Genomic DNA, 14,615 nt, shown 5'->3' on the forward strand with positions numbered 1-14,615 from the left:
TCGTGTAACGACCGGTTACGTGGCTGACCCGTTATTAGATATTTATGTCGAACGCCGCACGGGGCCAAGAAGGGAACGTGAAAAATTAAGGCCATTACAGAAAGTGGGACCTTCGTTCTCTAATTAATAAGTTCGTGGGGTGCGGTTATTTAGGATGAAATTATATTACAGTGAAAGCGTATTTAATGCACGTTAAATTGTCGTTTATTGGAGACCCGGTGCGCTGTAATGGTACAGTAACGTGATATAAAGGCTACCAGATACTCCAGTAAAAATATATGGAATTTGCGCGGTCGTCGATAACGATCGTCGCTTTTTTAAACTTTAAAGCGCTCTCTCTGTGATCGAAATAGGCGAGTTTTCAATTTCATTTTTGAGCATCGAGAATCGAATATTATGTCAAACATTTGGAAAAGGTGTATTAAGTCATTGTCCCCTGCTCATATTTGAGCATACGAGGACGAGACACGATTGGTCCGTTTCAATATCGCTTTCCAATAATTTTGAACGGCTAGAGATAACGCTGGGTCTACCCTGCATGCCACGTTCTCCAACGAACGGAAGACTGTCTTCGTAGATGTACCGCGTCAGCCTGATTAAAACAAAGGCTCGCTAACAATGTGTCTGCGATACGCGTTACGAGCTCGCATAAATATCTTACGGTCGTAAAATCGTATCTATCAGAATACCTTCGTGTCGGCAAACATGAAATTTCAGTGTAAATTACAAGTTTACCTGTCGCGTTCCTATTGAAACAGCCAGCCTGACGAGATGACAATTGGTCGCGCGACGTTCCTCGTTGAAATTGATACAAAGCACTCGGAACTTTGTCACGGCGCTGATCGACGTTTGTGAACTCGACGAAGACTCGTATATTTTCCGACGACGAAAGAGTTTTGGATGCTGACGGGAACATCCGCCGGATTGTTCACGTTGACGAATGTAAACTTCGGTCTTTGATATCAAGTGCTTCAATCTTCTCGTTAGCGTAGTATTTTCTGCTTTGAAATTAATAAGTTTCCCGTAGCGGTAAACATCAATTAAAAGCAGTGAAAGCAGTGAGTTAATTAGAAGCAGGAAGAGGCAAGGATTAATATTGGTTTATCTCCATATTTTGTGAAGGCGGTAAGAAAAGATATTTTCAAATTTTCATCTTCACAAAATTTCTACTTCATAAATTTCTCAATTTGCAACTTCCAAAATCTCCAAATTCGCAGATTAAGTTCTCGTACGTGCGAGGGATTTTCATCGAAGCAGTCCCGTTTTTTCTGCGGTGCGAGAAAATATTGCGAGACGAATGTCTCGAAAGCAGCGATTCTCCAATTTTCTCCAGTATCGAAAAAACCTTAATTTTCCCGGCATATAGATGGTCGTATCCATTCTAAACAACGGAAACTTAATTTCCCCGAGCGTCCTTGCCAGCATGTTTCAGCTGAAGCACAGGGAGCATGATTTACGGGGGTCGCTGGGAATAGCTGCGTTCCTCAGCATCCAGTTGGTTAACCTTGAACACCGTGAACTCGCAACCAGTGTGTTTCGTTGTCTCAGGACGCAGCTCAGGTGTTGGCCGCGCTTTTTCAGTCTGCCCGGAGATTTATGCCCGAGGCTACATGCTTCGGTGACGCGAGGGAGCGGTTTAAATCTCTATCGTTCTCCGTTGCTCTCGCGACGAACGAAAATCACGGTGTACAGGGAGAAAAAAAAGATAGAAGCGTCGCGGTGAAAGCGTCACCCACACATGTTGCTTCGTGATTTCGCGGAGGCGGTCGACCTTCGGGCGAAAGTTATTCGAAACCATCGCTAGGAGATCAATCGACGGACTAATATATTTAGTTCGGTGCACCCTGCCACTCCCTCTTTAATAAAGGAAGGCGAAGGTCTGAATAATTCAAGGTTGCGATGGCTATATTAAAAGTGTCGTAGATCGATGCTTCCACGGAAGATGGATGCAACGTTTGTTAATACAGTTTCTACATCTCAACATTTGAATATCTTCGAATCTCAAAATTCAAAAATTTCTTCTTAAGAATTTACCCTCGAGTTAATTCCTAAGCAAATTTCTGATATCCCCAATTTTTTTAAATCTTCAAACCCTATTTCCTAATCTCCAAGTTCCTAAATATTCAGAAACTGTAATCTCCGTGAATCTCGAATGTACGAAAGTTTGCGTTCGTTTTTTAAATTTTGAAGGATGTAGAGAACGATCAGAAAATAGATCCTAATCGGTGGAACGTGTTTTCCGTATAATCTGGCGCTGTCATGTAGCCGATTTATACGCTTCGAACAACGACTGCCTGCTCACGTACCTCTCGTCCTCCGCAAGTCATCGCGGAAGATAAGCGACGCTGGTTTAATTTTAATTTTAATATGCATTAATCGCACGGTTTTCTGTTTACGCTAGCCAAACTTTCCCCTGAATCGTGGGATACAATGAGCGAACTCCGTGTACTCTTCAGTTATTTTCTTTTCGGAAGTTTATATTGTAAATCACGCTCGCCAGATTCTGTGCTCCGTACACTCTCGTATCGATGGAACTCTGTTCTCGATACCCACTGCGCTCTCGGCTAAAAAAAGAATTTTTCAGAAATATTAAGTGTTCCAAATCTCGAATAAACACACGTGTACTATTCTGTTCGCGCGAACACGTACGAATATTTGAATGCCACGCAAATGTACATTTCGCGAAAATATTTACGTCCAACCAAAAATATGCTGTTGTTCTCGAGTACCAGTTTGTCTTCGCTTCGCATTCGTTTTTACGTACTTTACGTTTCATCTAATTCTCGGTTCGCAGGAAGTTGTTAGCTTGACGGAGAGCAAGACGAAACACGTTGACGAGCGAGTGGACGAGATTGGTGATCCAGCTGGAGGTGAGAGGAGAATAATTTAATCAAACGATGCTCTCCCATGTTCCTCCGCAATGCTCGAGTTTTCCCCGTGGACGCGACTGAAAGAGATAAATCGGCGGGAGGGGCGGCGGTAGCAAACAGTAATTTTGGTAGAAGCGGTATTATAGCGGCCGGTATCGCACTTATCACAAAATAAATCTAAAAGTATGGATATTGTCCTTGCGCCGGCTCGGTATCACGTAGTGCTTTTACGTTGCCCTAAACAGATTTTACGACGTCACGGAGATACACTTTGGTAAAGCCGTATCTGGCCTCGCCACGCTGAGGGGAGGAGCGTTATCCTCGAATTTCCCGCATTTAATAAGTAATTGTAAGTCTCCGCGTTATTACACTGTAAATCCAGTCGTTGGGGCAGACCACGGTGCCAATAAACCGATTCCAGACTGGCAAACTTTTTCTTTGTTCCTTATCCCGGAGATATTAGCGAACTTCTTTCGTGACGTCGAATATCTAGATCTCTCTGCACGTAATTTCCTTATGACAAAAAATTCGCTCGTATCGTCGAGAGCAAATTCAACATTCCTGGGGACGTTTGAAAAATATTTCCACATTTCATTTGCACATTTATTTATGTGGACATAATAGATAGAATATTCTCAGAATATTCGAAATAAATTGTAACGCGATATTAATTTGTATTAACTATGGTTAAAGGATTAAACACGTTCATTATGTAGCAGCAGCGCCTGGCATAGTGCAGGAACCGATCGACTCGACGGATGACCAATTAAAGCAGGAAGCTTCGGAACGTGATATCGCCGAATTACCGGAGTTATCAAAGACCACTGTGGCGGGAGATTCAAGTGTCACGTTAACGCCATCCAACGTTAACGTAGAACCATCGACTGCGTCAGTAGACGCTTCGCAGATCACTGTGATCGAAGTAACAGGGACGTCAGCGGGAGCTTCGAAGACTACTGTAACTGAGGCATCGAAGACTTCTGTAACTGAAGCGTCTAAGCTAACAGATGCATCGAAGATCGATGCAGGTAAAATTTTAGTTTATTTTAGAAATTACGAAAACAATATAGGAGAAATGAAAACATATCTGAGAGTAGCTTGACTTGCTCACTTCACTCTGTTCTAATTATGCATAGACTTTACATAGACCTTAGCTTAATAAAACTAGGTTATGATGTTTATAAAAGGTGTAGAACTTGAAGGGATGGGAATATGTAGGTGGTTTTGACAGATATATTACAGTTTGCAATTCTATAGCGACAGGGTATCAGTTTCGAATTGTGCTATCGAACATATAAATCCCATAGCTGTCAACGTTACTTTACAGTAAACTCACAAACTCCCAAATGTAATTTATTTGTCGAGTGACGTTTAAAACCTAATTTGTTCTCGATGAAAAGAAGGCAAAGACACGGTTATGACTTGGCCACTCGGAACTCCATGGGAGCATTTGGGTCTAGAGGACGCGTGCGACGAGGAGGAATTCGAAGTAAGAGCTTTTCGTTTACCATTCACGAGTACTTGCAATGTTTCTTAAACTGCACTCGTCTCTTGTACGAATCGGTTCAATTTTATAACCAGAAACCTCTTGAGAAGTTTCTACGGTTCTTTGCCACGAACTCGCGCCGTCCTTCCGTAACTTTTCAGCTTTGGTCTTCACGCGACCGTAAAAACAAAGAGTTTTCTTTGCAGAAACTGCCGCTGCCAAGTAACGAGGAGGAGATGAGGGAGTTTCTGAAGAAGTTCACGCACGAGGCGACCGTCTACAGGTCGTATTACAAGCACTGGCAAGAGACGGCGAGTCAGGTAACGATTTTTAGGCACCGACCTTAAGTCCCTGCGGACACCGAACAGCTTTCTAAAGTGTCGCCAATTGCAGGCGACGAAGGAAGTTGGAGGCAGACTCGTGCTGGCTACCTACAGAGTGCAAGGAAGAGACGAGACGGGACGAATAAAGAGGCCTCCACGTAAGCCGTGCGTCGAAAAGGTCGATCGGAAGGTCAAAGCACCGTCCAAGAAAAACCTGTCTATGAAATCGGACAAGCAGTCGGTCGTGTCTGCGACTCCGGAAGTAACCGCTGATGAAGACAACCTCGATGCATCACAAATTGCTTCTGAAGCGACCCTTACAGCGCAATCGGGAGTCAGCCTTGGTGCATCGGAATCACAAAGCGTTTCCAAAGTGACCGTCATAGAGCGATCGGCAGCCAGCGTTGGCGCATCGAAATCACAAACCCCTTCTTCCAGAGCGACCCTTAAAGAACGATCACAAGCGGTAATAGTAGCCTCATTACGGGTCTTTCGTGGTATCGTGAAACTTCCTTCGGTATTCGCGGCCTGCTATATAAAAAGAATCCTTCAAACGATCGATTCAGAGCTTCGTTTCAGCTTTTAAGGGCTCTTTGAGAATTCTGGAGGGTTCTTGTATAAGTTTGCGTGGTTACACAAATTTGTCAGAGACTACGATTTCCTACTCGTAATTTCGTATGTCGATTTTATCCACCGAATTCTTCCTATCTTTATGGAAGAATATCACGAACAAAAATGGACGTTTGCTTGTTTATTACTGTATTTACTTCCGACGGCGTTTCAAAGTATCTTTGACTGTCCCCAATTCTCTGGAATATCTGCGAGCAAGTCGAAGTTTCTGACATTTGACTCCCGACTACTTTTTCCCTAGTTTTCGAATTTCATTAGGAGAGAAACATTGACAGGAAAAAAGAGAAAGCGAGATCAAACCGTTTTTTGTCCCCGATGGTGAGACGGTCAGAAATAGAGATCACGTCGTACGGAATTACCAGATACCCGATGATACAAAACGTTTCCAACTGGCAAAAAGTTCCCGTAACAATTTTTATCCGTCGTTCAATAAATACTGAAGCGGGCTGACCTTTCGAGAACGAACGAATGCGCTTTTCTCTTATTTACGATCGAAGGCCCGCAATCTGTGGCTCGTTAAAGGAGCGATTCGTTTCACCGCGAGACTGCGAGAAAGGAAGAGCCTTTAATTGACAACTCGAGAGTTGATTCGCGTAATTAAACACCATCATCGTGGAGCGTTCAATGAATCTCTGACTCGCACATCTCTTTTTTCCCCGTCGATGTTACGTTAATACGGTTAAGGGGTTCGATAAATATCGGATAAACGTTTCATATTTTCTGAAATTTTTCTTCTCGCTTCTTCGCCGTTAATAATGGCCATCATTATCCAGCAAAAAGTCCGTTGCGATAAACGATCCAGATGCTCCTCTCTCTCTCTCGTTCTCTTCCTGAATGATTTCGATCTTCCTGGATTCCTACCAGTGTCTAAAGGTCTGCGAGTACAGTCGATTTATCCTTGTCGTCGTCATTAAGAGCCATTTAACTCTTGGTTATACGTCTCCTCGCTCGATATCGACGTATCGCCAGCAGCCAAGACTGATGTAACTTTCGATTGATATCGAGAGTGAAGATTAATGAGCAGCAGTTCTCGAACGTAAACATTAGTTCTTTCGATATTTAACGAGTCCCTGTGGAACAAATTCATACGACCTTATCTCCTTTAAATTTTCAGGAAAACTTCTGCCAACGTAGCTCCACTTCTGCCAATGTAGTTTCGGTGGAAATCGTTGATGTGGTTTTATTAAATGTATCGATCGTTCTGTATTCTCGTGTCCGTTTTAATTTTTACAGCGTCTCGACAAGGAAAGCCAGAAATCCATAGTAGTGGCTGATTGGATCAGGGACTGTGCACGAGCCATGGAACCCATACCTTACATCTTTTATGTGAAAGCGGAACCGGACATCGACATAGCTATAGAACACGATGACGAAGAAGTAATTCTAGCAGACCTAGATCGCGAAAACGTCGTTGCGAGTAGCAAACGTATCTTCTTCAATCTCAAGGACAAACCCTGCAAAGGAGGAAAGCCATGGATATGAAGACCAATAGAAGATCAATATTTCACGATACAATAACAGTAATCCGAGAGCCAAGTATACCAGTTTGTAACGTTTTCGTTTACAGCGAAATTTGCGCAATGTTTCGCGAACTTTTAGCCGAGCCAATTTGATCGGAAAGGTAAGTTGCGAATAATGCGTACGGTAAACGAGAACTATTTTCAACTGGAATAAAATTGTTCTGTATTCAATGTTGGAGTAATGCTAAAAGCTGTAAAACATTGGCGTATTAAACTGTAACGAACCAATATCGAACCGAAGCAAATATTTACCAGATGTTGTAGTAATAATTTAGCCGCATTGTTCGTTGCCCAATGGTGTAGAACTAAGTCGAAAAGAGGCACTCGGTTGCCAGTTTAAAACGGAAAATCGTTCACAGGATAACCATGGAATTGAATCGATTTATGGTGGTCTCGATGTTCAATCAAGCCTAAATTCTAGAAAGAAGCAAAATTAATTGTAACCGGTTAAAAATAACTAAAGTTAAGAGGACCACTTAGAGAAAGTTAACTGTGGAGTATAGCTATCCAAAGTTAACTGAACGTAAGATTACGTAGACAGAGTTAATTGTGGAAAACTAGAACCACAGTTAACCGAAGAAGCTAACTAAAGAGACCGAAGTTACCTAAACAAAGTAATTTAATTAAATAGAAAATTCAATCTAGGAAGCTAACTGAAAGATATTAAAACTTGACTAGGAGTAACCTATCAAAGCTTATGAAACTTTCCTTCAAACTATTCATTCGACTCGCTCAGGTAATAAAATCGATTGTACGATCACTTAGGGGCTCGTATCGCGAATCACCGATTTCGCTCGTATCGCGAATCCGATAACAACGATACATTCGAGGCAGATAACGAAAAGGCGTTTATTGTCGACGCGAGGTGAATTATTCCCCACACTTTTGGTTACGTGTGTTCGCTGTAAAATTCACCGTTCGCGGAGACATGAAATATGAAACGATCTTCAGAGTTTGATTCACCGTCACTCTGATGTCTTTCAGCGAACCAACTTCCTCAGTCGCATCCAGATTCCGTGTAATATCTGCATTCGACATCAAAGACGATGCTACCTGTCAGCGTCATCTATCCCGAGTCATCGTTGGATCTACGATCAGCGGCTTATTATGCGGCATCAAAGACCTCGTGTTTGCCGATGTCCACGAACCTAGAATATCGTTTTACCGTGCTGATTATATATCCGGAGTCCTCTTATCCTTTGCGACTCAAAGATGTTAATTTTCGTGTCAGTCAAATACCATGCGCTAGGATTTTGTAACAAACTATCGAGTGCAGTGCACTAATTTTTCAGAGGTACAGTTGAAATGCTGTGTTCATTTGGAAAATTAATCTGAAGCAAAATTGTAATAGTCTCGATGAAATTTGTACTTTCGAATGATATTAAGCTAGCAAACCCTCGTCCCAAGTATATTATTTCCTCTGCAAACTCCATTGAAAGTTCTCGCGGAAAAAATTAGTTCGGTTTATTAGAAAGAATTTACTGCGAGAAGAGGGTCATCCTAGGGAACTTTATCCGAGTAGTAATCCTAGTTCCATAAAGCCAATATCTGCATTTATAAAGCATATGAAAAATTGTCAAAGTTTACGGAAGTCTTAACCGAGCTTGCGGCCTCGCTTCTAGCAACATTGACAATGTATTCTACTCGAAGAAAGTTTTTTAAAGCATGCAAATTGAAAAGCTCGCTAGGCGATGGACCATCTAAGAGCAGTGTAACTCAAGGTACGTTTAATGGAACTTCATAAATTTCTGGCCATAGTTAGTGGGCCCTAGATCGATCGTAATATTGCCCGTCGTTTACGAACGTTTCCAGGACTAATTAACGACACTGTTATAATTAACACCAGGAAACAGGCGGTGCATACACGTGACGACGTTCCATGGATCGCTTAACGCATTATCCTGGTTTGTCGGCGTAATTAATTTCCTACTAGATAGCAAGTTCGCGAACACGGGTCGGATTCGATCTGCAAAGAAAGAAACGCAAACGCACGAAGTTGGATTAAGAGGAGAGTTTCAGAGGTTTGTTATTTGATTTTCTTTGGAGTTACGATTCGAGATTACGGTTAGGTCCACTTGAACAAGAGTCTCGATGTTCCAAAGCATTAGTGGTCAGATGTTAAACGGATTACGGGTGCAGAGTTTGATGAGGTGTCGGGGACTTTGTAATTTAAAATTCGGAGTTATTTAGCGATATAAAAATATGGAAATGCAGATGCAGTAGCCTGTTTCAAAGGAAATTTTAGATGTAGATTAGAGAAGCTCATGGTTGGTCTATTTGAAGAAAATCGCACGAGGTCGGTGTTATTTTACGCGGCGACGATCAAACGAAAATTCTTCCCGTAAAAAATTCCACTTTATACTCGCAATGTTTCTCCTTGTTCATTGAACTCGGTCGTATTTACATCTCATTAATTTTAACGAGCATTGAATTTACAGGCAAGGGACAGCGAAGCTAGCGGATTACTTTTCTGCGTATAATTTTCGAAACGAATTTCGTAAGAAGTTAAATAAACGGGAGGCTGATGATTTCGGAGGAAGTAAAAAAGTAAGAAGCGGAAAAGCAGCGAGGGTTAATAAAGTTCAAAGGACCTGTTTACGTAACGAAATATTAGCAGGTGGAAGAGAAGGTGGCTCGTACGCCGTCAACGGTCTTGGTTGCTCGGTGAGACGGTCTTATTTGGGGTCGACCCCATTAATTTCTTCCACGTTGAAACGGCAGGTTCGCGATTTCTAATCCGAAAACGGAAGTTGCTCGTATCGGCAGTTTTCTGAGCTCTTCTATCCCTCGTGATTTATTATTTGAGGAGTAATCGATCGTCGAGGGGCCGAGACAAGGCGAAAAATAATTTTTAATCCACGCTCGTCGATCAAGCAGACGTCCGATAGACGCTTTCGCAGAAACAGGGACCGTTCTCTGTATTAACGATACAGGTATGAAGCGTGATTTACAATCGACCGTATAACTCGTAGCAGCTCGCATCGGGAAACAGACTATCGATGCATTTTCTCAGCAAGCCGTTTCGCTGCGTGTGATTTATAATAGCTGCATCGCCTAGCTGTTTCGTGGAACCGTTGATTACGCTCCAATATCGCCTCCCTTATTGAGTTTCGAAGATTAAACGGGCCTGGCTCGTACGAGTTGCTTTCATTTTCCCATAGATATCGTTACGGCGCCATACGAATGTCCCCGTTAAGCGATAGAACGTTTTACCCTGCTTCTTTTTATCTACCTATAAATTCAATTTAGTGTACTTGCAACGCTGAAATATTTGTAAGTTTAGACAGTTTTACGGGGACCCATTTGACCCCGTGGAAACACGTGCGCGTGCTCGTGAGAAACGCTCGGCGAGTATGCATCTGCAAGGAGAAAGAACGAGGTTGAGAACGAGAAAAAGAAGCGGGGAAAATTGAACTGCCAGATGCGCTTCAGGGAAAAAAGAGCTGACTGAATAACGCTTTATAATCCTGTCCGCTTTCTCCCGTTCTCGTTGATTTATAAACAAACATTTCCACGTCTCTCTGCATACGTATGCCTTGCAACGTGTTTATTCAAAACTCGAATAACGCGAAACTGGACGCCATTTCCAGGGGGAGAAAGGTTCATTCGGGGCTGAGTGGCTTTTGTGCCGTGTTACCCTCAATGGAATTTTTCGTTTTCGAACAAAAGACACGCAGGGATGATTTCGTAGATCGCGCCAACTATTATTGTTCTCTGCGTTTGTATTTCGGAATATGGAATACAATGCCCGATAATACAGCCAATGAAAATGGTACGATATCGCGATACAACTTGCTCATACTATGCGTTAACCCCTTGCACTATGGCTTATTTGTCAAGTGCGTCGGTCAGAATTAATTAATTACAGCTACAATATTAATACAGACAAAACAATTTGAAATGTTATGTCAATATGTTATTATACAATCGTTGACTATGTAAATTATTGGACTTGAACTTCAAATTGAAGCGTACTAAAAATTCGAGTAAAATTGATCACGGCCGAAGTACGAGTCTGACTCGTCAAAATAGTGCAAGGGGTTAACTACGTCGACAGTTTAACAGGTAACATGCTGTATAAACGGTGAAAATGTATAGTAGCAACGCAAGTACTTTGTCTAGAACATAACGACAGTTCCCTATCAATAATTCTGATTTACCCTCTGCATTATCGACTCGAGAGCTCCATATTAAGATAGATCATGAAATAGGAACATAAATTGTGAAAATAGGGGTACCTATCACTACGGTTTATTTAGTCTATTGACTCGGAGAGTGTGACTGGAAGTTCGTGTAACCTCCCACGCGGTTGATTTATGGTTTCAATCGCGTCGCAAAACACGCTCGCTGTTTTAAATGTAGATTTATCGATCATTTGCCGTCTCGAAGGAGCGGTGGGAACAGACGGTCATATGTTAGCTGCATTAGTACCACAAGTGGCTTTCAATCGAGCTGCACTACTGCCTCTTTGAGGACGAGCGTTCTCTCGCGTCGATATTTGGGTATTCTCGAACGGAGAAATCTCGCCATTCGAAGGAATAGTTTCTAGACCATCTTCTTTTCTCGAGTCGAATTCGATTCCGTTCGATTCACCGGGAGACGAATTTATGAGCGCAGGGGTTCGTTCGTAGCTCGTCGAAAACGAGATCCGTTGTTTCCCCCGAAACGGAATTCGATTTCTTTTCGATAATATCGCGAAATAACTTCACCCCGAATCGGTGTAACGGATTTACAGACAATTATGCTAACATTAAGGGCTCTCCATGGAAGGGAATTGCTTTCGAACGGTTTTCTTCCGTTTCATTTCGATTCAACGACGCTTGGTAGCAACCGTCGAACGTTTTAGTTCGATGAAAGTTGAATGGTGGTCGGGAAACCGATGTTACAAAGCCAAACATCGGAAATCTAATGTGTATTTCCATTCTCGCGCGACTTTCGTGTATGAACGAGAAAAATATTGTAAATCGCGATTCAAGAATCTTTCGGAGGAAATTTATCGATAAGCTGCCGATCGTGCACAAACGCTCGAATCGATACGATAAATTTGCAGATTTCATTTTGGGATTTCGGGTCAGCGTTAAATCGAGATACAAACGTATCGTGACAGAAATGTTAGACCGGTCGGTAACACGCGATAAAATATTCGCTTGATGCGTTTCCCCGTGTTAATGGAGTTTGAAGGAAATTATAATGGACGTCGCTGATCGTACGTTGCAATCCTACAATTCGTAGGAGAGCCATTGAAATTTTCGCGATAACTTTTAACAGCAATTTCTATAAATTAGAACGGATACGATCACTCGGAAATGTATTATCAATATCCACTTTCTTGTTATCATTTTATCGGAAAGAAATAATTTCGTTATCTCGTGTTAAATGGGTCGATTACAAGCTCTCCGAGGAAGCGAACCTTATTTATCGTCCATTTGTGCGGGGGCGCAAAAGGAACGAACGAAAAACACGGGGCACATTGTCTGCAGGACGAAAACTTTCAAACGATTCTGTATTTTATCGTTTGATCATTAGTGTTGTTCCTAGAGCGATTGTTTGCTCGGGGATACGCGGAAACTTCCTGTCTGGTATATATTGGACATACACGATGTTTTCCTTCAGATATTTTTGTGTAGAACTTTTCCAGCTTAACTTCGCGACCATCAGAATATCGCGATTAAAAACGAACTTTTCGGTAATTTTATTTTCCTCTTCTCCGACCGTGAAAAATAAATGTCTCGTTCAGAACGGAACAAAATTTGATCATAAATTTATTAAATTCATATCCGATAATAAAATAATCGGTAATCACGATTCGGTTATCGAAGTAATAATTAAATATAAAAGAGTTTCTTTTAATTTGATTTTGTAACGGTACGCTGGAAAGTTTCGTGCGTCCGAATGGAAATTATATGTAATTTCCGCGAGTGCAGATGATATTTCGTTGCAGCGCAACGGGTATACAAAGTTGCAACCAGCGATGCTCGAAAATCGACGTTCCGAAAAAAATAGCCTGTTATGTGCAGTTTTGCGGCAGACGTAAAAAATCCGTGGGCCGCGAGAACATGCAATTTTTGAGAGTAAAAAGTTGCCGCGCAACGAGCTTCTTCTCTACGGGTCCAAAATGGAAATGGAGGAAAAAGTTTGGTCCATCGTGCCGGCCAACGAATATCGACTATTATGCCCAGTCGAATTGAAATGTGTCCGAACTTTCACGAGCCGGAGATTCTCCTCTCGTCTTTTATTGGAATATTTTATACAGAAACGAGTGGAAAAAACGAACCAGCCGCGTCTAATAAAATACATCCTACGACCGGTACGCGAAATTGCCACGATTTTTCGATCGATCATCGATTGGCCTTCGAATCTCGTCTTACACCGCTTCGAAAACGAACGACACTTTTCTTGATCTTTGAAATTCAACGAAGAAATTGAACCCGGGTTTCTACGAATAAAAATATCGGATGAATTTCAGACGAAAGTCGTTTAACTTCAAACGACGAACCAGAGTGGCTCATCCATTTTTCCTTTGTATTCAAATTTTGATAAACGAGTATTCCAGATTGGATCGCTTTCCGCAGTCATTTTTTACATCGATCTTTCGAATTCCAGATCTTCGAAATTTCCGTATTGGAGATATTGGCAGGATATAATCGTTTACAGTTCGGACATCTTAATTTTCGATGGAGTCGCTTCATTGCGGCCAGGATTCGATATCTGGTCAGGATAATTGCTTTCTGGTATTCGAGGAGTATTTAAAAGTACCCGCTTGTGCAAAATCTCTTATTACGCGGCCACCCTCAATAATTAAATTCACTACTCTACTCCGGGCTTTATTAAATCGTTCCGAATCGGGATCACGAGGAAATATCCGAGCTCGCTGTCTTCGGCGTCCTTCTCTCCTCCATTTCCAACCTGGAGCTACGTCGAGTGTACGATCTACGTGGAACTTTCCTCTCTCCACGTTTCCCTAGGAGCCGTCGATTCCCGGAGGATTCAATGTTCTCGCAAATTAATCGATTGTCCACGTGGAGGATTTAGAAATGTTACCTAATGACCACTCGTGATTATCCTTGCCTTATGGGACGTTGCTGGACATCTTCTCATTAACTAATATCATTTAAAATTTTTAAATTGAAGTTTACTCGATTACTTACGATTGTCCAATACTTTATTCACAGATAGACCCTTTAAATAACCCTTCTATAAATTCCAATCTGACCCTTTAAACTTTCATCTGGATATCATTATCTTCGATGACTTATCCTTTCAACACCGACGGTAGCCGAGATTGAAATTTTTGAAGATTCACTAGTCCCTCGAGAAGAATCGATAGCAGGGCGATGTCTTCTTGGAAATTTAATTTTTCTTGGGGACGAGAGAGGTTTCATTTGAAAAAGATCTGGCCCTGTTTCGATTTCCGAGAAGGCTACCCTGCGTATCGGTCATTTGCATTCTCGACCCTGCCACGTTGAGATATTTAAATTTCTCACTGAAGCGTGAAAAGCACTTTCCGTCTGTGGTTTGAGCGACGCAATTTTCGGTCTGAATACTGGAATCATCCCGTTTCATCCAGCTTCCTTTTTGCAAGTGATTTCGACGAACGTCTCCAGCACAAATTGGACAAAAATGAAGCTCTGCCTTTTGAAAATTAATACCGGGATACTGCGCCATGGGAACGTTTTAACGAATTCACCTGATACTCTATTAACATAGAAAATTGATAGCTCAAGGTACGGCTCGAGATATTCTTTCTCCAATTAATTATTTCAAATGATATCAATTATAGTATCTT

General features: G+C 41.9%; 1 protein-coding gene across 10 annotated transcripts in view; it reads left to right on the top strand.

Annotated features, from left to right (window-relative positions):
- The window catches only part of Camta (Calmodulin-binding transcription activator), a 111,641-nt gene extending 104,584 nt beyond the window's left edge, over positions 1–7,057 (top strand). For 7 of the 10 annotated variants that reach the window (XM_076533111.1, XM_076533114.1, XM_076533115.1 and 4 more), the window contains 5 exons: positions 3,587–3,898; positions 4,271–4,359; positions 4,563–4,676; positions 4,750–5,145; positions 6,543–7,057. In XM_076533111.1, the coding sequence (XP_076389226.1) occupies positions 3,587–3,898; positions 4,271–4,359; positions 4,563–4,676; positions 4,750–5,145; positions 6,543–6,791 (1,160 nt within the window). In that variant the 3' untranslated portion in view covers positions 6,792–7,057. Of the gene's footprint in view, positions 1–2,794; positions 2,871–3,586; positions 3,899–4,270; positions 4,360–4,562; positions 4,677–4,749; positions 5,146–6,542 lie in introns of those variants that run through there. The other 3 variants (XR_013038626.1, XR_013038628.1, XR_013038627.1) reach the window with 3 other exon arrangements.
- Positions 7,058–14,615: the final 7,558 nt, after the last annotated feature.

Source organism: Megachile rotundata, chromosome 6 (genome assembly GCF_050947335.1).
Source record: "Megachile rotundata isolate GNS110a chromosome 6, iyMegRotu1, whole genome shotgun sequence".
NCBI lineage: Eukaryota > Metazoa > Arthropoda > Insecta > Hymenoptera > Megachilidae > Megachile > Megachile rotundata.